Source organism: Pantherophis guttatus, chromosome 4 (assembly GCF_059756535.1).
Source record: "Pantherophis guttatus breed Tessera chromosome 4, ASM5975653v1, whole genome shotgun sequence".
Classification (NCBI taxonomy): Eukaryota; Metazoa; Chordata; class Lepidosauria; order Squamata; family Colubridae; genus Pantherophis; species Pantherophis guttatus.
In genome coordinates, this window is record NC_142066.1 from 121,297,321 (window position 1) to 121,321,739 (window position 24,419).

The following is a 24,419-nucleotide window of genomic DNA, read 5'->3' on the forward strand; positions in this document are numbered from 1 at the left end:
ATTTTCAAACTCCTGGCCACTACCCTCTCCCCACCCACCCACCTGCCGAATACCACTGCTTTTTGGCCTTGAACTTGGTAGTGATGGTACCAAGGGGTGTGAAAATGGGAAGCTCCTGACCACTGATACTACTCTGCGCTCTGCCTACCAGTTCACTCACCTCCCCACACAGCTCTTCTTTTGACTGCCTGCAAAGAGTTGTCCCTGCGATGAGTTAGCCCTGTGGAGTTGTCGTATGGCAACTTGGCGGCAATGAATTGGCAGACATGAATTGGGAGTGGCGAACTGCTGGTAGTGAGCTGGCTGTGCCACACTAGCCATGTCAGATTGCCCCATTCCATCTGATTGCCACATGGTTTCAAAATGTTCATTGTGCCCATAGATGCAGAGAAGATGCAGAGAAGCTTGGGATTCCTGATTGTCTTAAATCATACTTATTTTAGTAATACCTATGGCATTTAAAAGCTTTAGGTCAATGAAATCACCTAGTAAACCACTAGGCTTTAAGTAATAATTTTCATTTTTGAATTCTTTTTTCACATACAAGAATCTGCAAGTGACAAAACACACATTGCAATGTTGTGATGGAAACTCTGTCCCTTACATACATTTATATGACACTGTCTTTTGCAATTCCATATTTTATTTTATCCGCATTATATTTTGAATGTATTTGAGTATAGTGCCACCAATCAATATTTATATCGCCATTTTGGAGTTGATGTCTTGGAGTAAGTTCTCCTTCATGATTCAGTAGATCTTGGTATCGCATCATCTTTCCTATTTCAAGAGTATTTGGAAATATCAATGCCTCCATCGGGGACCACCATTTTGGTATTTTAGTATAATAAGTTTTCTTGATTCCCTGCCAAATCTTGAAGAGTGAGGCCCGAATTGTGTGTCTTTGGAAGTACATGTGTTGTTTGTCTGGTCCATCCCATAGGAAGGCGTGCCATCCTCGTATGAGATCAAAGCCTTCTAGATATAAAGTTCTTTTGTCATCTAATCTCATCCATTCTTTAATCCAGATCTGAACGAACTGGACAGAATTCTATTAGGAGCAGACCAGAAAATGATTACCAAAACATATAACTATCTTTTGAGAGACAAATTAATAGAAGAAACAGTTAAACATAACATGATAATGTGGGCCAGGGACATAGGACATAATATTCAGTTGGCAGATTGGGAGAAATTATGGAAGCAGAACATTAAAATGACAAGAGCCACATCTTACAAGGAGAATTTCATTAAAATGTTTTATAGATGGCACCTACCACCAGCCCGACTTGCCAAAATACACCCAAATACTCCGGCATTGTGTTGGAAATGTAAAACAAAAAAGGGGACATATTACCACACTTGGTGGAAATGTAGGGAAGCCCAACAGTATTGGCAAGATATAAAAAATATTATTGAAGAAATAATGAACATTCAAATAGAAAACAGTCCAGAATTCTTTTTATTTGGCATGATAACAGCACAATATCTTAAGGAAACGAAATATGTCATCATACATATCTTGACAGCAGCAAGACTACTGTTCGCTCAAAATTGGAAATTAGACCAACTCCCATCCAAAGACAAAATCATCGCAAAGATATCAGAGTGTGCTGAAATGGACAGATTGATGCTGGAAATCCAGGAAAAGGAAGAAAGCGAATACTATCTTGTATGGCACCAATGGTATCAATGGCTGGAAAGGAAAATCAGCAATAATGTAGAGGATAGAAATTAGGGTAAAGACTTACATAAGGAGATGAACTCATAAGAAAAGTAAATTTGTAGTGTAAATTTATAATGTTGGAATTAGATACTTAATAATTACTCTCTATTAAAATATATAAGCTCAACAACATATATTCTGTTGATGCCAAAAACGTATATGTAGAATGTTAGGTAGGTTTGTAGGTGGTGGGTTTTTGTTTGTCTTTGTATTGTCTTTATATTTTTGTTTATATTTTAATAATAATTTTTTTTTTAAAAAAGACACTGTCATGCAAGTGTGAAAGAATAGACCTCATATTATGACATCACAATTTGCATTGTCTTCTGTCATTCATTTTCATGATTGGGAATCAACACTTGTCTCTTCCTCTTCCTCTTTCTCCTATTCCCATTATACCATTCTATATATTTCTGTTTAAGCCTATCTTGCCATTTTCAGTACTCACATTGGCGATATACTATACTAATCTTTCACAAACATCTAAAGCTCAAGAATGTCAATATATATCATGAACAAAACATTTTTGTATGTTTGATTAACAGCTGTTAAATATACTCAATTCAATAATTAATTTTCCTGTGTTGAAGCACTTTTGCAAACATAGTAATTATCAAGCCCCACAAAGATTCCCACAAGATCAAGAAACAAGAATTACAGAGACTTGACTAAGGTATGTTTAATGCTAGTCTTGGGGGAAGATGCAGAGTACTGGAAAGTATAACAGGAATTTCCAATTCTCATTTATACTGAGTTTGTCAAGACAGAGTCTTTTTGAATGATTTGAAATGCTTCTTCCTCAGTTTCACTTGGCTGATAGACTTTTATAAGATGAACTACCACCTTTTATCGCTTGATCATGTTGCCCATTTACTTTCCAGCCTCCCTGTCTCAGTCAGCATTGCATCATTTTTCTAAATAGGGAGATTTCTTTGTGGGAGAGTGAAAAGGCTGGTGGCAATGGAGAAAACTTGTGTTTCAGCTGCAGTAGTTGTGATGGGTATTGCATGAAGAAGAGAAAATTCACAATGGATAGGTTGAGATGGGATGAAATGCAGATACACCAAGTAGTAAGTTAATTTGCATGTCAGTTGAAAGATGAACTCTTTTTTTATTGTTATGTCCCTTTAAAATTAGGAGATCTTTTGAATCTTAAAGTGTCTTCCAATTTTGTATGTAGGTTGGTTAACTATGATTAAGTCTGTTCATGTGAAATTAAGGAGTTTTCATCATGTCTTCTGCTTGCTTGTTAGTGTTCATGGATGCCCTTCGTTAGTCTTCTGCCTGTTTGACTGTTGCAGCCCTTAAATTGTATGTTGTATACAGCTCCTATTTTTTCTTCTGGGATTGCTGGGTCTCTTGTTTTACTTAGGATGCTTTGGAGTATTTAGTTGATTTGTGTGCTATAGTGTAATAGTCTGTTGATGGTTTCTGAGATGTTTCGATTTATGGCAGTGTTATCCTTTCAACTGCTTGTTTTGGTTGTGCTATATTGGGTTGATTGCTCAGGCACTTTTTAATGAAGCTGCTTGGATATTGTGGGTGAAATTGTGCAGAGACCACCAATAGCCTACAGGTAGTCCTCAACCTACGACCTCAATTGAGCCCAAAGTTTCTGTTGCCAAGTGAGACATACGTTAAGTGAATTTTGCTCCATTTTACAATCTTTTTGCCACAGTTGTTAAGTGAATCACTACAGTTGTTAAGTTAGTAACATGTTTGTTAAGTGAATCTCGCTTTCCCATTGACTTTGCTTGACAGAAAGTCACAAAAGGTGATCACATGACTTTAGGACATTGCAACCATCATAAGTATGAGTCAGTGGTCAAGCATCTGAATTTTGATCACATTACCATGGGAATGCTGCAACCGTTGTAAATGTGAAAAATAGTCATAAGTCACTTTTTTCAATCATGTAATTTTGGACTGTCTTTAAATGAACTGTTGTAGGTTGAGGACTACCCAAATTGCAAGTAAATGACATCAACTCTGACAGACAGTATTCAATAGCTCAATCAAGGAGCCACCAAGACCATTCCCACCAACATTGACAGGGCAACTCATTAGTATATTAGAGCTCTGGCGATTCAGTGGTTAGGATGCAGTATTGCAGGCTAACTCACTGTTCACTGCCAGTAATTCGATTCTCACCGGCCCAAGGTTGACTTAGCCTTCCATTCTTCTGAGGTTGGTAAAATGAGGACCCAGATTGTTGGAGACAATATACTGACTCTGTAAACCACTTAGAGAGGGCTGTAAAGCACTATGTAAAGGGCTGTAAAGCACTATAAAGCAGTATATAAGTCTAAGTGCTATTGTATTTCTATATAAAATGAGAGCAAATCCCAGTTCCCATTAGCACTGATGGTGTTATGTAGTTTGGTAATAAAACATTTGCAAGAAAATAACCAAGCTCAAAGTGCATCAAGGGCCCCACAGTTCAACCTTGAGCTACAAATGTTCTTTTCTATCTATTTCTACAAACCTTTAATGTGTATTACAACTCAACTGAAGAGCTGGTGGCCGCCTGGGAGAGTGCGGCCGCCGGAGCTTTGGACCGTGTCGTGCCTTTGCGGCCTCTGACCCGATGCCGATCTCAATTGGCTCCTTGGTTCTCCGAGGAGCTGAGAGAGATGAAGCGTCGGAAAAGATGCCTAGAGAGCATTTGGAGGACTAGTCAATCCGATTCCGACCGGACACAGGTGAGGTCTTATATCAAGACCTACCTAGTGGCGATAAAAGTGGCGAAATCTAACCATTTCTCTGCTCTTATCGCATCTACAGAGAACCGCCCAGCCGCCCTGTTTAGGGTGACCCACTCCCTTCTTCGGGGGGGGGGGAGTGCGGGAAGATCCCTTGCAGGGCCACGCTGAGGATTTTGTGCAATTTCTGCATGATAAAGTCGCTCGAATTCGGGATGGCTTGGACTCCGATTGGATGAGTCCAGGGGAGGAGACAGGGGCAGGTCTTGAGAATATTATCTGGGAGGAGTTTGATCCTGTGGCTCCTGAGGATGTGGACAGGGTTCTGGGTAGGATTAGTGCCGCCACATGTTTATTGGACCCATGTCCCTCCTGGTTGGTACTGGCCTCCCGGGAGGTTACACGAGGCTGGCTCCAGGGGATTATAACTGCTTCTCTGAGTGAGGGTGCCTTTCCCGCCACCTTGAAAGAGTCAGTGGTGAGACCCCTCCTCAAGAAGCCTTCCCTGGACCCGGCTGAATTAGCTAACTACCGTCCGGTCTCCAACCTTCGTTTTGTGGCGAAGGTTGTTGAGAGTGTGGTGGCACGACAACTGCCTGGGCACCTGGATGAAGCTATCTATCTAGACCCGTGCCAGTCGGGCTTCAAGCAGGGCCACAGCACAGAAACGGCATTGGTCGCATTGGTGGATGATCTCTGGAGGGCTCGGGACAGGGGTTGCTCCTCTGTCCTAGTCCTATTAGATCTCTCAGCGGCTTTTGATACCATCGACCATGGTATCATGCTGCGGCAGTTGAGAGGGTTAGGAATAGGGGGCACCATTCTGCGGTGGTTCTCCTCCTTCCTCTCCGACCGCTCGCAGTTCGTGTTGGCAGGGGGGCAGAGGTCGACCTCGAGGCATCTCGCATGGGGAATGCCACAAGGGTCAGTCCTCTCGCCCCTTCTGTTCAACATTTATGTGAAGCCGCTGGGTGAGATCGTCCGTGGTTTTGGGGTGAAGTGTCATCTGTACGCTGATGATACTCAGCTGTACATCTCCACCCCAGACCACCCCAACGATGCCCTTGATGTGATGTCTCGCTGCCTGGAGGCCGTGCGGGTCTGGATGGGGAGGAACAGGCTCAGACTCAACCCGTCCAAGACCGAGTGGCTGTGGCTGCCGGCGTCCCGATATAGTCAGCAGGTGCCATCGCTAACTATTGGGAGTGAATCTTTGCCCCCCACAGAGAGGGCTCACAATCTGGGTGTCCTCCTGGACGCACGGCTGTCTTTAGAAGAGCATATGACGGCCGTGGCCAGGGGGGCCTTTTATCAGGTTTGCCTGATCTGCCAGTTGCAGCCCTTTCTGGACCGGGATGCCTTGCGCACGGTCACTCATGCCCTTGTCACCTCCCGGCTGGACTAGTGTAATGCTCTCTACATGGGGCTCCCCTTGAAGAGCACTCGGAGGCTCCAACTGGTCCAGAATGTGGCCGCGCGGGTGGTTATGGGCGCAACTCGTTGTGCCCGCGTGACACCCCTCCTGCGCGAGCTGCACTGGCTCCCAGTGGTCTTCCGGGTGCGATTCAAGGTGTTGGTTACCACCTTTAAAGCGCTCCATGGCATAGGACCCGGGTACCTTTGAGACTGTCTTCTGCCACCAATAGCCTCCCACCGACCAGTCCGCTCCCACAGAGAGGGTCTCCTCAGGGTGCCATCAGCCAAGTTATGTCAGCTGGAGACACCCAGGGGGAGGGCCTTCTCTGTGGGAGCCCCAGCCCTGTGGAATGAACTGCCCCCGGAAATACGTAAGATCTCCGACCTCCGGGTGTTTCATTGTGCATTGAAGACCCTGTTGTTCCGCCAGGCCAGGCTATCAATATAATAATTTTAAATTGGGATATTTTAAATTTTTGGGGTTTTAAATCGGCCAAATCTATTTAATTATTTTAATTTTTAATCATTGTTGTGTCTTGTGTTTTTAAATTGGCTGTACACCGCCCTGAGTCCTTCGGGAGAAGGGCGGTATAGAAATAAAATTATTATTATTATTATTATTATTTAATAGAATACTAATTTGCAAAATGTTTGTGGAATGCCCTAATTAGTCAAATTATTAACAGGAGGTGCTGTGGCTCAAAGATGGTTTCTGCTCTGAGGGTTCGAGTCCCAGCACTGCATGGTGACATAAGCTCCTGACACACTCCTCAGCTTTGGCCAAACTAGAAGTTTGAAAGCATGTTACTTGCAAGTAGATAAATAGGTACCACTTTGCTGGGAAAACAACCCGGTGCTTCGTGTGGATGGTCAGAACCCTGCTGGTGATGGACCTTCCTGGATGCAATGCCTGTTTGTGAGGTGACTTCGTGGAGGAAGAAGGTCCTGATGCTGCTGCTGGATGCTAAGCATCTTTCTTTCTGGTGTGAATCTAGCTCGCCCTCTGTGATGCACTATGGATAGTGCGCAAACATGAACAAAATGGGTTAGCAGTCTCAGCAGCCAAAACCTACTGTTCTGTATTAGCATTGTAGTCTACAAGCTATTGTTGCATTGCCAAATGCTAAATTAAATAAATTAAATAAAACAATCAGAAATTGTAATTTAACGGAACTGCAGTGGATATTCTCCTGACTTCTAATAGCAGCTGAAAAGTTAATACAGAAGAAAAGTCATACTTAGTTCTATACAAAACAAATACATAAAGCTACTATACTAGTAAGATTCTGAAGGAACTATAAATGGAAAAAAAATTATATTAGCAGATATATCATTCTGATACTAATTTGTGTATCTATTGTGTAGCAATTACAAATAAAATTATAACAATTTGTTTTTTGTAAAGCCAGTAGAAAATGATTTTTTATTTCCTGGTTTATTCCTTTTGAATAAAGAGGAAAAAGAGATTACGCACTTCTTAGATCTTTTAAGGATTTTTTCTGTATATTATTTCTTGAAGTTTAAACTTTAATACGTGTTCCATTGGAACATCTGCTAGAGTCAATCAGTTGCTTTCTGCTTCCAGGACTTTTGGAATTTGATTTTCTAAATTTAATTGTTTTTGGAAATTTATATTAATTTATATCTTATAGAAGATATTTTCAGTCAAACTGGACTGATTACTTTTAGATAAGCTTTATCACTTCATTGAATTTCATTATGCAGTTGAAAATTATGGAACTTTGTAACATTTTTATTACTCTTACATAAATTATCATCAGCATCATAATAAAAACCAAATTGTAATGCAGCAATATATAAATAAGTATTTTTTTTTCTTCACATAAGAAGCCCAACTATCTGAACTTTGCATTCTCAGCACCTAAGAATTCCTTAATAATGGAACATGCAATGGAACATGCAACAATCATTCTTCATGTTGACTTGGAGTCAATGAATAATTTTTGGTGTGCTAAAGAGGTTGTGCAAAAAAATTGAAATAAGAATGGAAAATGTAAATTTTGAACAAGAGATCCAGTTCCATCATATTATTAGTACTTATGTTTCAATGTAGCAAAATGGATTACTGTTTGACAAACCAAACCCAAACCTGCTTTGGACTTGGTGAATAGTGGTTTTTCATATCACATCTTGGTCTAACTTCTCCAAACTTCTGTTTCTGGTTTAATAAATACAACTAATGGGATACTTGGGCATTGACAAGTGCATAATAAAATCCCTCCAGTGCTAGCAGCTGGCTGTGAGTTCCTTGTTCTACTACTCTGCCATTTTGGATGACTGCTATGATATCAGAATTCTGGATTGTTGACAATCGATGGGCAATAACAATGCAGGTTCGGCCTTTTCGAGCTTCGTCTAATGCTTTCTGGACAATCTGTACTCAAAGACAAAAGAGAAATATCCTTATAAAAGCACTAGCACTTTTTTTCCAGTTTAGATCATTTCTTAAACAATGGCGAATTGCTTACCCATGAAGTAGGAAGTCAGCTATGGCTTCACTCACCTTTTCGCTCTCTGTATCCAGAGCTGATGTGGCCTCATCTAGAAGTAGAACTGCAGGTTTTCGGACAAGGGCACGAGCAATAGCTATTCTTTGCTTCTGCCCTCCTGAAAGCTGTGCTCCTTTATCACCCACTCGAGTATTGTATTTCTGGTTTTTAAAAATAGAACAATGTCAGTATTGTAAGAGACTCAACTCAGAGTCCAAAGCTGTTTTCATAACTCTAATATCAAATAAGTTTGTAAATTAGGAAGAAAGAAAAATGAATGTAAATATCATTAATAAGATACATGATAACAAATCAGTTTCCTAATCTTTAAAATACAACTTTGCCATTTTTCACAGGAATAGAAACTTCTTCAATTTGGTGCCATGCTAATTGTGTAGCAAATTCCTGATTGGCATTTTAAAAAAATGCCTACATGTATATAAAATGACTTTTTTCAGCATCAGAAAGATTGTTTTTTCAGTCACAATATTTTTTCATCAAATCTTTATATATGCTAATAATAATATATAATCAGTGATGACAATTTTCAAATTTCAGCCTATGAGAATATGGTATGATCCTCAAACTACAATGATAACAGATTTGAAGGGGCTGGACTGAAGCTGACTGCTGGCATCACAAAATAAATAATGAAAATCTAGCCTCTTTAAATCACTCAACAAACTAGGGTAAAAATGAAGTAGGTAATTTACATGGTTATGATATACACAAATGTCAATGACTATTGTTGTGAACACAGTCAAAAAATCCCAGACATTAAAAACCCAGCTAACATTGATTTTAACGTGATGCCTGCCAAAGAGAGAACAAAAGGACACAAAGGAGGATATGTCCTCCTCTTGATGGTTGTTGGTTACCCTACTTTTGGGATAAATTTCGTCACCTTTTCTAAACTCCAAGTTATAGATTTCAAATGAGATTATGGTACCTGCATTACCAGTTGAATTTCAAAAGACTGTCTTGTTTTTTTATTTATTTACTTGTTTGTTTGTTTGCTGCTCATTACATTAATTTTACTCCACAACAGATATCTGTATCAGCTGCAATAATTAATTTCATGCAGAAAAAAGATGCAAGATACCTCTGGAAGATTTTCTATAAAATTGTGAATATTAGCTGCTTTGGCTGCTTCTTCAATTTCTTCCTGGCTAACAACTCTGCTGTTATCTCCATACTGGATATTCTCTGCAATACTGCAGTCAAACAGAATAGGTTCTTGCTGTACAAGGCCCAATCTAGATCTTAGCCACTGTATATGTAGAGATTTGGTATCTACACCATCTGCAATCTAGAAATCGAAAGGAAAACATGACACTTTTCATTCAAGTTAAAAATATACTCCTTACAAGTAGACATAACTGTGCAGTGGTCTCTTCTGGAATAAGCAACATGATGCAATGCAAATGAAAAAAGGTAATAGTAAGCAAAATAAAGTGTTGTAAGAAAAAAAATATAACTAAATTTAGTTTTCACTAATATAATTCATGGTATCTTATTCTTCATACTTTTCTATCCTTGGAAATTATCCTTGTTTCCATTGTATATTACTTTTATTGAGAGGAAGGGCTTCCAGTCAGTGTTGAATCCTGGCAACTGCCTGGACTACTCTCTGCAGTCTTCCTGCAAGATTTTAGAAGTTGGTAGCCATTGCCTTCTTCCAAGGCTGATTTGAGAATGATTTGCCCAAGGTCACCCAGCTGACTTTGTATCTAAGGCAGGACCAAAACTCTTGGTTTCCCTGTTTCTAGCCCAGGTCATTAACTACTATATTAAACTGACTTGCTTGCTTACACACCCTCCCTAATATATTACTTTTTGTTCTGTACATTTCAGTTCCTTTTTGAGATTCCATCCAGTCTGTCCAACCATAACTTACTTATTTTCTCTTTCTTCTCTACCCATTCATGCTTTCTTTCATATAGGTTTGGGGATTCTGTTCTCTTTCATTCTCTCTCTATAACCAGATAATTGCAGTATACTTTTTTTGTGATGCTTTTGTATTTTATCCACCGTAATTCAGAACTCATAGATTCTTAAAACACTTATTTTTATTTAACCGTTCATTTTCTTAAATATCATATTGCCAGTGCATTCAAATCTTTTGTCTCTTCTCAATTACCCAATTTTCACTTTCATGATAACAATGTTGGCAAAGCTCTTTCCCACAGTCATTTCACTTATTTCAATGAACATTTATTTTTCACAACATCCCTTTCTACCAGTATTTGCACAACTTTAAAATTTGTCCAGAAAAACATGTTTTTAGTAAACATTCTACAAATTCATTAAATTGCTATAGTTTTTCATCATTCATGTATAATTTGCAACCATTTATTCCATATCAAATACTATTATCTTAGCTTTCAATATATTACTTTTCAGATCTATATTCCTTGGTGTATGATATAATCTCAAGACAATAACCTCAAGAGAGTAAAAGAATTGAAATGGAAATGGGCTGATCACATAGCAAAAAGAACATCTACTTGCAGTAAACCCAATCTGTACTCTCCAAATTTTGCTCATCATTATCTCTTGTACTTGTCAAACATTTTCCCAGCCACATTCAACAAACTAATCCTCCTATAGTTTTTAAATTCACCATTATTTTATTTTGCCATTTTATAAAGACATAATAACCATATCATTCAGTTGTTAGGCACAGAAAGAGCTAAGAAAGCCACAATTCCACTCTGTAAGCAAACCTCACATTTTAGCATTTTTCTAACTACACTGTCTACACTTGCATCTGGTCTGCTTTTCTACATTCTTACAGGGTTTACTGTATGAGTTCCTGCCCTTCGTTTTCTCTGGAATACTAATCTTTGTAATACTTTTTCCAATTCCATTATTTCAGATATCACTGTTATTCCTATACAGATCTCTCTTTCCCCCACACTTCAGCTTCATCACAAATCATATTAAAATAGTAGTCAAGATGTCCAAAATATTCACATTCTTTTATCAAACTATCTGTGGCCTGGGTTATTATAAAGGTTCATAATCAATGATTCTGACAGAGAAGAATTCATGTGCCACATAAATGTTTTCAGTAGAACCAAGGTCCACTTACCACTTGTCCTGAAATTGGGTCATAGAATCGCTCTAGAAGTTGAATAGAAGTGCTCTTGCCACAGCCACTGCTACCCACCAGAGCCAGGGTCTGGCCCTTGTTAATCTTTACATTGAGCCCTTGCAAAACCTGAACTTCTGGTCTGGTTGGATATGCAAAATGGATATCTTTAAATTCAATGTTGCCTTCAAATTTCTCCTATAGCAGGGAGAGATGAAGAAATGATGAGAACAAACACAACAATGCTATGATTTTGCACAATGTTCTGTGTTTTTCTCCTGTACTCGTCCTGTGGTACTAATCGTAATAATAGAATTAGTAATGGAATGGCTGCAACAACAATAATATTGTACTTCCCTCCTGGACATATTTATAGAAATGAAATTTTGATATGGACTAGAATAGTTTTTCAAAGTTTTACTCTCCAGATCTTATGAACTAAAATAGTATATCAAAACAATTTCTGTTACTTGACTTTTTTCATAAGCAGTCTAACGTTATTTTAAATTACCTGAAATAAAGAAAAAAGTGAAATATAGGATTTCCCCCGTTTTTTAAATGGCTAATTTACTTAAGGCAATATATATTTTCTTGGTCATTTCCATACATGATGAATGGCTCTCTCCTCTGTTACTCCTTTTATTGTTTACAATATACATTGCAGTAAATATTTTAAATGCATTAAAATATAAGGGTTAATTATATTCAGTGAAAGTGAACTTTAATTTAAGAATGACTTTAAATTTCCCATTGAAACAAAGAGACTGGAAGAAAACTCTTATAGAAGTAGCTTTTCTCAGAAATAAGTCTCAGGATTTTAAAATATTTATTGTGTAGTATTGAATGTAACATTGGTTTATTCATTTACTAGATAATTATACACATGCCTAATAAATTTTTAAATCAAATTTGCAGAAACCAAAGTTTCTACATTACTATTGCTAATTGTCATCGTACTATGAAAATGTCAACTCAATATATTAAAGACAGCATAAGCTATAAGATCTTACTAATTTATCTCCTTCTTCACTATAGCTGTCAATTACAGGCTTTCGATCCAAAAGGTGAAATATTCGTTGAGCAGAAACTTTTGACTTGCTAAAATCAGGTGCAAGAGAATTAGCTTGGCCAGCATTCATTGCAGCAAAAATCACTGATGAGAAGACTCTGGAAATATAAAACAAAAATACGAAACAGATGTATTAGAAAAGAATATAAAGATAAACTTTTAAGTAACAAACTTTGTTGAAGCCAGCTGTAAATGGCACTGATTTTGCAATTTGGATTTTATAATGTCAGGCTCTTTAAACAGAACAATTTACTGAGTTTTATATCTTGGAAATGGAGCATACTATGTATTAAGTATTAAATAAGATCAAGTAAAACATTTTGCCAAATGCCTATATGGCTATAATATGCATTGAAATTTTGGATAAAAACTAGAGCCTGCTGTGCAATCTAATTTGAAAAATTGAAGAAAAAGGGTTTCATACTATTAAAAAAGATTATTTAAGTCAAGAGCTTCTATTTGTGGCAGTAATTCTCTATGTATTTTGTTGGGAAATTGCCAGGGAATTTAGTATGTCTTAAACCTTAGATATGTATAAATCAGTGGTGGGTTTCAAAAATTTTCGCTACCAGTTCGGTGGGCATGGCTATGTGGGAGGCATGTGACTGAGTGGGCATGGCCAACTTGACGTCATTCATGCCTATGCCCACTCAGTCACATTGCCACCCCCAGCTAGCCACACCCACAGGAAAAGGTAGGAAATTTTTTGGAATTTCCATCTATCTACCCCCGCCCTCCCTTCGCCAGTTGCCCCCATTTCCCCTCCTTTAGTGGTCCCAGCCCTAGTCCTTCCTCCCCCACCACCGCCTCTTTGTTTGGGTGCACGGCGGCTGGTCCAGAGTCTGGAAGGCAAGCTGACTGGAGTTTTTGGCAGCCCCCAGCTGGAAAACAGCTGGCAAAGAAGCCTCCCAGCTGCCACCTCTTTGAGAGCTGCTTTGCGGCTGCAGCAGCACCCAGCCAGCCGCTGCCATAGCAAAGCAGGTCTCAAAGAGGTGGCAGTTGGCCATAGACCACTAAAAAGTACTGGAGACTGCAGAAAAACCTGCTGCCATCGCCACCATGTTCTTCATGCATGTGCATCCCATTGGACTTGCAAGGCAATGGGATGCACGTGTGTGAAGAACATGGCGGCAACGAACATGGTGGGCGAGATGAGCAAGTGGCGACGGGGGGACCAGTTCAGGGGTGTGGACAGCTACCAGTTCGGCGACCTTGGCCAAATTTCTGCCAATGGTTCACGCGAACCGGTGCGAACCGGCTGAATACCACCTCTCATATAAATGTGCCTTATGACAATGTTCTTCAGTAACTCAAAGATTATCCCATCAGTCAAAGCTAACTATCCATCAATCAAAAGAAGAACATACAAAAACTAAGATTTTATGTTGCAAAGAAGTTAGTTTGGAAATGATCAAAATGATCTCTTATCAAGATCAAAGTTTATAATGGACAACTTAAGAAAAAGTGTCTATTTTTCCCTTCTCAGTGATAGTTGACCTCACACTTAAATACTGTATCCCAAAAATGTCGGTTTTCACAAGTCTTGATAGATATGAGTAAAAGCTACTGAGTTAATGGCAGATACTGAAATTATGCCCCAATTCTTACTATAACTTAAACAGAAAATGAAAAAAACAATCCTTTCCCATTGTTGCTCTTCAGCAAAAAATTTTTAGAATCTGGAGTTTCCCACTATCAGAAGCTGTCATTTTTATGTTATATGTGGCTGGCAGGGTGGTTGAGGGACTGCATCTCCTAAGTGACATCAACCCATCCCATCAGATCTGACAGATTGTTGAAGATTCTGTCCACTAGATAGTGTCATCTGACAGGACCCAGGAGAAGGACCTTTTCTGTTTCTCCCTGTGCCATATAAAACATTATTCCCCAAAAAGTTAAGCTCATCCTAACTTTGATTGCCTTTTAGAAGGGCATGAAGCCTGGCATTGCTATCTGACCTGGGAACTGGAGAGTGGTGAGGAGCCCATTAAGTGGCTATACTACTCATGCCCTCTCCCAGTGATTGCATTGCATGTTTTTAATTGTTTTTAATTGTTTAACATTTCTTATTGCTTGTATAGCTATTTTATTCTGTGTTTTTTTGTTTATGTTTTAATTGTAAGCTGCCCAAGCCATGTGAGAATTATATAGAAGTATATATTCTTAATTCCTTGTGTATGACTCCAATAACTTTTCAGCTGGTGCCATCATTCCGTGATCTCACATAATGACACAAATGTCAATAAACTAATAAACAAATAATACAACCACAGAAATTGAAATCCTCCAACTTTGGGGGGAGAGGGGGAATCTCATGAGATTTATCCCAAAGGTGCTTTTTCAAGAGGCAACTGAAATTTCTGATTTTTTTTGGTGAAGATGTTTCATTTCTCATTCAAGAAGCTTCTTCAGCTCTAACTGGATGGTGAGGAATGGAAGGATTTATACAGGATAAAGGATTTATTCCCCACCATCCAGTCAGAACTGAAGAAGCTTCTTGGATGAGAAGTAAAACATCTTCAAAGAAAAACCAGTCCAACTGCCTCTTGAACAAGCACCTTTGGGACAACATGACCTGGAAGACTGAGAAGCTCATAGACATTCATGAGATTTAGCAATCTCATCTCAGAGAATACCAAAAACTATTGATATTTTAAATTCTTCAAATATAAATTTTACATTTTAAAATTATTTGTGTTAATTATTTTTAGGTTGTGAGGAAAACATCATAAGGCAGCCTAGATAATGGCATATTTATGTGCTCACTCTGTACACTCACTCACTTCCTTAAACAGTTTATTGACATGGCTAAGACATTAATAATATGAACTTTTCCTTTACTTCAGCAATTGTTTTTGCTTTAAAAGTACACGTATATCCACATAGCCACATATGAAAATCAGTAACCTCAGTTCATATTTTCATTACCCTGCATAAAAGCAAATATACTCACATAAACAGTTGTTCAAAGTTCATAAAACAATGGGCAATAAGCCATGCTCCAAACCTGAAAACAGCAGCATTTATAAAAAAGTTGAAACTCTGCCCTATGGCATAGGATAATCCATTAATAGGAGCTTTCTTTAGTGTGTCCCTAATAAAAGAAAATAAATGATATAATTCACAATCAATCATAAAATTCAAAACTGACCAAAATTTATTAACTATATCAATGTTGATTAACCTTATCAAGAGCTGTGGACTTCAACTCCCAAATTTTGGGAGGTTGAAATACAATCTCCTAAAGTTGCTAAATTGAGAAACTCTGAGCTATGTTAATAATACTTTCCACAGCAGATCATCACATTTGTCCAATATTCTGGATAGAAACATTAAATGTGGATGTTAAAAATGTTTGCATTACAATTTCATTTGTGTCTCTGTGTGAGAGAGATTACTGGTATGTATGCATGTGTATGTATAAGTGTATTTATATGCATATGTGTGTATGTGTATGTTTAGGTGCCTTCATTTTTATTGATGTTTTTTTTTAAAAAAAACTTTATTTTAAAAAAAGCAATTTAAAGTAGTGACTACAATGAGGAATATGCATACAAAATATACATATGCACACAAACTCACATACAAAAAGTATTAAAAAATAAAATTCTTACTTGTATGGTTTATATAAGCTTGCTTTGTAGTTCTCAAAAAATCTGTCTTCTCTCGTTAATGACACAACCGTTCTTATATTTTCTACAACTTCTGTTGAAATCTAGATTTGGGGGAAAAGGGAAAATATAAGGCATTCACTCATCTATAAAAGGATTTTTGTGATGCATAGCATTATCTACCTATAGTACAAAACCGATGGGGATTGCATACTATAAAACATGTGTTTATAACACATGGCTCATAATTTATCATGTGTAAATCCAGACAATTATGATTTAGTAAACTATTGTTAAATAAACTAGACAAATAAATTAGACAATTGTATTTATTATTTGACTTATCTCCAAAGGCAATGCAGACCAGCAAGTTAAATCTCTGCCATTCCTTTTTGAAGTAATCTTCTACCAACTAGTTAACTTTCTGAAATCCCTTCACTCTTGTCCTTCATGGTGAAGGGAGAGGGGAATTAGAAATCAGGATGTTTTTCTTCCTCTCCAGAAAGCAAAACAGAAAATATGAGATAAAGTGTTTCTTTGTTTTCCCATTCTGCTAAGCAAAAAATGCTAAGCATTGGTGAATTGGTGACTCCCTCTGTGGGGAAGCATTTTTCAGTTTTCAGTTTCAGATTCAGCAATGAATCTTGCAATGGAGAACAAGGGAATCTTGCAATAGAGGTCAAGGGGACCCGTGCTTGTCAAATCATTTTAAAGAACAACTCTCAGTAGCTCTAGTCAGCATACAAAAAGGATGATAGGAATTTCAAGTCAGCAACATCCAGAGAGCCAGGTTCCTGCAGGCTTGTTTAATTTGAGTTTTCAAATTGTGCTTCTCTCCAGATTATTTGTTTCAGTATAGAGAAGTTTTTGAGTTTGAGTTAAGTGATTTCACATCACTGCCTTAAGTACATTCTGAGAAAGTGGCATGTCAATAAATAGACCATGTTTTCCTGGAGAAGCACTACTGAGAAAAATGAAGACTAAGGACCAGTGGTAGGATTCAGCCAGTTTGCATTGGTTCGGGCAAACCGGTTATTAAATTACCCACCCCCCACTATTAAAGTGAATCCTGGTGCTGTGCTGCAATGGAGAAATGGGCAACGGAGCGGCCAACGCAAGGGAAGGAGAAGGCCACTTTCCCTCCTCCTTTCTTCGTGCCGGCCACTTTGTTGCCCATTTCTCCATTGCAGTGCAGCACCCAGGATCCACTTTGATTGGGTGTGTGTGTGGGGGGGGCTAATTTAACAACTGATTCACCCAGGATCAGATTGGCTGTCACAGAAGGCTTGTCCGCATGTGCAGCAGAGCTGGAGGACAAGGATGGGCCACACCTCCCATGACAGCCAACCTGAGCCTGGGTGAACCGGTTGTTAAATTATTTGAATCCTACCACTGCTGAGGACCATACCAAAGTATGTCCAGATGTTGCTGAAATAGTGAATGGATGTAAATCTATTGAAAGTTCAAATCATAAGACATTTCCTGCCTACTTGTCACCACTATAGCCTTAATCTTATCCATGGATTTATATATGTAGAAGATACCCTTCCAGCTTCTTCAAGGGCTTTTTGATCGTTAGCTGCATGACCTTCCATCGATCTCGCTTGAATAGCCTTTGCAACAATGATGAAGGGAATACAAGCTAGGATGAGCAGTGTTAAATGCCAACCATGTGCAAAAGCAATGATAAGAGCTGTCACGAGTGTGAAGAAAGTCATGGTCATTAAGGCCAATCGACTTCCAGTAGCCTTGAAAATAAACAAGAAAAACAAATTATACCTTTTCCACAATAAAGCATTCTTTTTATAATATTCACAATACGGTTGTCTTCTGGGAGAAGGCTTTGTGGTATCTCAACCAGAACTATTAGATTCTGTAATAGCTTTGTAGCATATAGATTCAATCTGATTTTATATGTGTGTATGTAAATATTCAGATGGTTTAGCACATCTGAAGGCTCACAGGCTCTCTTTCTCTGTGAAAACACAACATATCTATGTCTTGCTAAGGTATAAAAGTATATGCATGGAAAATTCACATCAGGTGGCATGATTAATATTTATTCCCTGCTTTTCCAAGTCATGTTGCTAATTTTCTTGAAAACACTTTTTACATATTCTCTTTATTAGTTGAAACTACCCATTGGGATTTTTATAAATGTACCATGAACTGATGCAGAATCATTTCTTTATGCATATATGATATCATCTGGCAATACTGCAAAGCCAGTAAATTAATTGGCAAAGTTATAGCTTCAATGCCAAACTGATTCATAGGATCTTGGAGTCTTGTAGAATGTATTATTCCCAAACAGACTATTTTAGAAAGTGCAAGTAGAATACTTGTCTGAAGATACAAAACAAACATAGACCCTTATGTATTCAGAATGTGAAAATGATTCAAATAATGGATTTATTCTGCTGTTTCCTGCAGCAGTCTCTTATTGATACCAAGTTAATTATAATTCCAATAAAATATATAAAATCAATAAGCAAAAAACATACTCCTTTAACTTGGGAAGCATCTGTTGAAAGTCTGGTTAACAGAACTCCAATACCATTATTGTGATCATCAAACCATCCAATTTCCTAAAATCAAAATGAACAAATTTAAATAATAATTGAAATTAACAATTACTCTTGTTAGAGCTCAGAACCTTTCCTCTTGTATCGAATTATGATATAAATATGTCTTGGCAACATAACTTTTTTTTTCTGCATAGACTCCCTGAAATTGTCTTCATTTCGTTCCCAGTTCATTAATGAATCACACATAAGTCACTCTTAGTTGAGTCCTTTTCTACTGTAGTCCCGAATAGTGTAGTCACAAAGCATGTAAAGTCTGTTACATTTGGTCACCCACTACAGTGGTATCAAAATCAGGTGATCATTCTTGGGTGGCATCAAGGTACCAACTCTAAAATTTTCAGCCACCTGTTCTCAATGTTGATTTTATTTTATCAATTTAGTCTAAGATTGATGTAACAAAACAAGAGGTGTCCACATAGAGGGTCAAAAATGATAGCTGCAACCGCATAATTGACACCTACCCTATTTTTATTTAAAAAGAGGCAGGGCTTCAATCCAGTGGTGGGATTCAGCTGGTTTTCACTGGTTTGTTAGAACCGGTTGTTAACCATTTGTTCAGTTTGTTGAACCAGCTGAAGCCTTGCCCCTCCCTCCCAGTCTCTCCTCAACAGGAGGCGAGATGAGCCTCCTGGCTGCTAGCCGGAGCTTGCTAGGGCTCCATTTGGGCCTGCATAAGCCTCCCTTGGCCTGTTACAGGGAAAAACAGAGCCTCGGTGGGCCTCATCCAGCCCTCCCAGGCCCCTCCCTAGGGCTTCCCTGGCCTGTTACAGGCCGAAATGGAGCCTCCCAGGGCCCGATTCATCCCTCCCAGGTCCCATTCTGGCCTCCATAGGCTTCCCCCAACCTGTTACAGACCGAAATTGAGGCTCCATGGGCCCAATCCAGCCCTCCCCACCTCATTTCCCATGGCTTTACTATACTTACTTTTTGAAGAGCTACAGAAGAGGCTGACCCATGTGGCAGAGAAGCCAAAGTATTTTATTCAGAAGCCGGTGAAACTGTAAGAACGTGAGATATAAGGAAAATAGCTTCCCTCATCTGAATAAAAGACTTCAGTTTCTCTGCCATGAGGGCCTGCAGTCTTAATTTGACCCAGTGTGGTCAGGCTTAGTTTGAACCCAGTTTGTTTGCTGCTGACTGGCTAGTTCAAATGAGCAGCTTCAGGGATTGGGATGAGGCAGCCAATAAACAAGGGGCTTGCAGCCCAATGAGACAAAAGGAAGCAAGCTCCTTGTTGATTGGTTGCTGTTGCTACCTCAATCCCTGAAGCTGGCCCCAAGTGAAAGTCTTTTACTCAGAAGCTGGTGAAAATATTTTCCTTAGATTTCACATTTTTACAGCTTTGCCATCATCTGAATAAAACACGTTGGCTTCTCTGCCAGTGGGTCAGCCTCTTCTGGACCTCTGGAGATGTTGAAAAAGTAAGTAATCCATGGGAAATGGGATGGGGAGGAGTAATTGGAATCTGAGATGCTAGCAAAGCAGGCCCAGCCTATGGAGACCCAGCGGGGCAGGATGGGGGGTAGCAATTGTGGGGACCCCAGGGGAGCATGAGGTATCTCAGTGGATTGGGGGAGGCCTTGGATAGTTTGCTTCAGCACTAACCCCCACATGTTTTTCTCCAGCCTGAGATACCTCATGTGCATTTAAAGAACAGCGCATTCGATTAACAAATGCATTGGGGAAAGCAGGGAGTGATCACGGTCATTTAACATGATTCAATCAAATGAATCCTCAGGTTACAAATATAATTGGCAGGCTCTATTACATTTGTAATTGGAGGATTGTCTTTATAATGAGAGTGTTGGAGGCTCTCAGGGAAGTCCTGCCTTAGCATCACATGAGTCCTGTGTCCCGCCCACCCTGGCCACACCCACCCAGTCACATTACTACCCAGCCATGCCTACCCAGCCGGTCATTAGGGCACAGAACCAGTTGTTAAATTATTTGAATCCCATCGCTGCCTGGTAAGTAGTCACAGTTACCAACTTGATATTTTATCCATTACTACCTGTTCCCATGGTGCACCCAAATAAAACAATAGAGTGGTGGAATAGTGAAAAAGTGTAATGGGCTGAAATAGTTTAATACTGAAATGATAGGTCCAGCTGTTCATTCAACATTATTTCCCAAATAAAATATAATGATCTCTAGAAGTCAGTATGTGTTGTGTCTACTTTAAAAAAATAGGACAGGCGTAGAGATAGAGACATCTGAATTAAAAGTGCTGCTTTCCTCCTACTAGCTATTCATAGAGATGAAATTAATTCTTGGGCCTGGAATAGTGGAAAATGTTATTTTCCACTATTAAAAGATGTTAGATTTAGTGCTTCCAGGGATATGCAAATATTCTGTGGGTTAATTAATTATTCGTTTTGGCAATATAACCCCACTGGAATGGAGGATGCAGTAGTGCATTATGTTTCTATGTCTTTAGAGACAATTCTAGACTATATGGAGGTCTCATAGCTTCTTAAGCATTAGCTTTTTATTCAACAAGCCACTATTTTGGACTGGCAGTTCCTAACCAACCTTGGCTGAATTAGAAAATCAAAGAACAATTGGACTAGTTGAGTACTGTTCTTAGATGAGAAAGCATCAAACAATCTTAGGGCTTAGGTCAGCTAGGAATTCTTAAAAACATCCCTCAAATAGGCTTCATTCTTGCTAAGATAAGAAAAAAACATTCTTATCTCACCTAAATTCAGCAGCTTGACTTGACCCTTTTATGTTTATAATATTTACTGTTTTCATTTGTTAGTAGTCTTTTGCTAATGTAAACGGGTCCTAACACTGCAATAATGAGTTCCACTTACCTTCACTACCGGTTCGGAATCAGGATTGCGTGCATGTGTGCGCTCGCTTTTCTCGCATGCAGCACTTCTGTGCATGCGCAGAACCTTCTGCGCATGCGCAGAGTGTCCATGATGACGTCTGGGCGGGTGGGCAGAGCCTCCCACCGCTGCCACTACTGGTTTGCCTGAACCAGGGTGAACTGGTAGAAACCCACCACTGTAGCACTGCTGATGTTACCTAGTTTGAGACATCTGCAAGAAATCAGTCAAGCTCAGAGAGCACCAAGGATTCCTCATTTCAACCCTGAGCTACAAATATTCTCCTTTATTGGTGATCCAAACCTGTCCCCAAAATGCTCTTTCTTTCCCTTTCCTGCTGTTTTGTTACCTGCTGCAGCAAGGCTTTGAAAGAAAGAGAGCGCAACCGCATCGTGAGAGCTTCTCCAGACTTCCCAAAGGTGAATCCCTGTAAAAGGTAACGGCAAAACTTTTAGCTTTTTATTTTTTAGAAAAAGGCCATTATGATCTGAAGGGGGAATATCCATTAAATGAGGAGGAGGCAGTTTTCAGGTATTTATTAATGCAGAACGTAACTACAAATTCAAGAAATAAAGACAGAACCATATCAAAGATTAAGGGGGTGGGTAATCACTAATTATAGTAATGATTACGTGTGATGGTACAGTGGTTAGAATCAGTGGTGGGTTCCTCCCAGTTCGGTTCGGTTTGGTCGAGCCGGTAGCGGTGACGATATGACATCACTGAACCGGTTCTCCCCCCTCCCACCCTCCCACCCACCCCCACCCACGTTATTCTTACCTTTTATTTGGTCCCACCCCCAATCTATTGCTGCCTCCTGAGTCCCAGCTGATGACTAGAGGGAAAAAAACTGTTTAAACTCTTGCCGCGGGGCTTCAAAGGGCTGTCCTACAGCTGATCAGTGTTAAAAGCAAACAAATGAATCGGGTCGTAAGTGCAAGGACTGGTCGTAAGTGCGAGGACCTTTCAGAAATGACTCTGACCAGCTAGCCACACCCACCTAGTCACATGACCTCCAAGCCACACCCACAAAATAAGCCATGCCCACAGAACCGGTAGTAAAAAAATTTAGAACCCACCCCTGGTTAGAATGAAGTATTGCAGGCTAACTTTGCCCACTGCCAGGAGTTCGATCCTGACTGGCTCAAGGTTGACTCAGCCTTCCATCCTTCTGAGGTTGGTGAAATAAGGACCCAGATTGTTGGGGGCAATATCCTGACTCGGTAAACTGCTTAGAAAAGACTGTGAAGCACTGTGAAGCAGTACATAAGCCTAAGTGCTATTGCTATGCTGAGAAACTGCCTGATGAAATTTGAATAAAAAGATAAACAAAGAAGTAGATTGAATGTTGAGAAGGCCTAGATATATATGTTAAGATAGCCAAAGCAGCAAGAATGATATACATGTGATTTATGGGTTTGCAATGATTTATGGGATTCCATCTAATAAAGTATAGTGTCAAAAGTCCATCATTTTAAAGTTGAAACACTTTCATATTACACTGGTTGAGTAACTTTGTACTGTATACAATCCTCTCTTTCTTATAGGATGCTCCTTTGTAAGAATTTCTTATTAAGTAGGTCTTATACTAGAACTTACCTGGATTGTATGAGTTACTAAACTGATCACTCCCAACACCAGAAACATGAGAGAATACAGCACTGTATTCTGGCTTTTCTTTACCTCATCTTGTTCTTGGAAAGCCTGAGTGGCAAAGCATAGTTTTAATCACCAGCACAAGAAGCCATTCCAGTTAAACTTTCTATTTAGTTCAAATTATGACTATTTCCTAGAAGTCAATTTCCCTGATTTCCCTTTATGTTACCATCAGCTATTCTGAACAGCAGACAATATTTTACATGAAGAATTTGAAACTAATTCTAATTCAGTGACACTAATCTCTAATTCAGATTATAAGAAATAACCATTAGATAGCAGCAGTATGAAGTTGACCTCTTTACCACTGTCTAGTGATTGCATGGAGTTTTGCAGGCCATATTTGATAGCTCTCCATCAGAACAGAATTTGTCGCTGAATCTCATGGCTTTCTAAAAATAGAAGTCTGGATCATGTTCATTTCCTTGAGGCTATGTTCAAAAATCATTAAATTCAAAGGTGGAAATTAATCAGGGCCAAGTAGAAGCTTGGAAAAGATTATTAAAGAATAAAAAGTTAAAAATAATTTTATTTGAAATATCTGTAGGTGACAGTTTCCTTGCAGGTGGTTGTAATATGGATAGAATCAACATACCAAATAACTGTAGAAGAAGAACCATGTTAATGTGGCAGGCAAAATTCAGGAGTATGGTAAGCACCAGCTAACAATATTTTTTTAAAAGCATAAGCTTTGTAAGCGGCAGCCCACTGCATCCGTTGGTGAATAAAATAGTTCAATGAATTCTATTTTTAATTTATATGTACTTTCCCATGGGATAGTATAAATATAGGCCAAATGCCTGTATCCAAGTGCCTGAATCACATTCACATGATGTGTAAGGAATGATTGCAAGTCACTTTTTTCAGCACTATCATAACTTTGAATGGTTGCTAAAGAAATGGTTATAAATTGAGGACTACCTGGCCAGATTAAAAGGAAGTGGGGATTCCATTGTTCCTATCTCTTTCTGTATATTCCCCTTTCTTCCCTCTCTTTCTCTTCCCCCAGCTTCCTTGCCAGTGGCTTTTGAAATGAGTTATGTAAGGCATTTTACTGTTCTATTAGCATTCAATTTATACATCTGTTCGTATGATGACCATATCAGAACAAAATTGAAAATGCACACCAGAAAAACAGTACAACAATAGTATGTTTCCCCACAAAATACGACCTACCCCAAAAATAAGCCCTAGTGAAAGGGGTGGGAATGGC

At 39.0% G+C, this 24,419-nt stretch overlaps 1 protein-coding gene and 1 long non-coding RNA gene across 2 annotated transcripts in view; one reads left to right on the forward strand and one right to left on the reverse strand.

Annotated features, from left to right (window-relative positions):
* The first annotated feature begins 2,234 nt into the window (after positions 1-2,234).
* On the forward strand, positions 2,235-23,828 carry LOC117654869 (uncharacterized). The gene is made up of 3 exons (XR_004588421.1): positions 2,235-2,399; positions 21,909-21,986; positions 23,754-23,828. It is a non-coding gene; the product is annotated as an uncharacterized LOC117654869 (long non-coding RNA).
* The window catches only part of ABCB5 (ATP binding cassette subfamily B member 5), a 49,124-nt gene continuing 31,896 nt past the window's right edge, over positions 7,192-24,419 (reverse strand). Inside the window, exons 19-29 of the mRNA XM_034401807.2 lie at positions 23,150-23,254; positions 21,900-21,977; positions 18,633-18,716; positions 17,673-17,876; positions 16,132-16,232; positions 15,471-15,611; positions 12,459-12,615; positions 11,449-11,646; positions 9,457-9,663; positions 8,369-8,515; positions 7,192-8,239 (exon numbers count right to left, since the gene is read on the reverse strand). Of these exons, the coding sequence (XP_034257698.1) occupies positions 8,042-8,239; positions 8,369-8,515; positions 9,457-9,663; positions 11,449-11,646; positions 12,459-12,615; positions 15,471-15,611; positions 16,132-16,232; positions 17,673-17,876; positions 18,633-18,716; positions 21,900-21,977; positions 23,150-23,254 (1,620 nt within the window). The 3' untranslated portion in view covers positions 7,192-8,041. The remainder of the gene's footprint in view (positions 8,240-8,368; positions 8,516-9,456; positions 9,664-11,448; positions 11,647-12,458; positions 12,616-15,470; positions 15,612-16,131; positions 16,233-17,672; positions 17,877-18,632; positions 18,717-21,899; positions 21,978-23,149; positions 23,255-24,419) is intronic.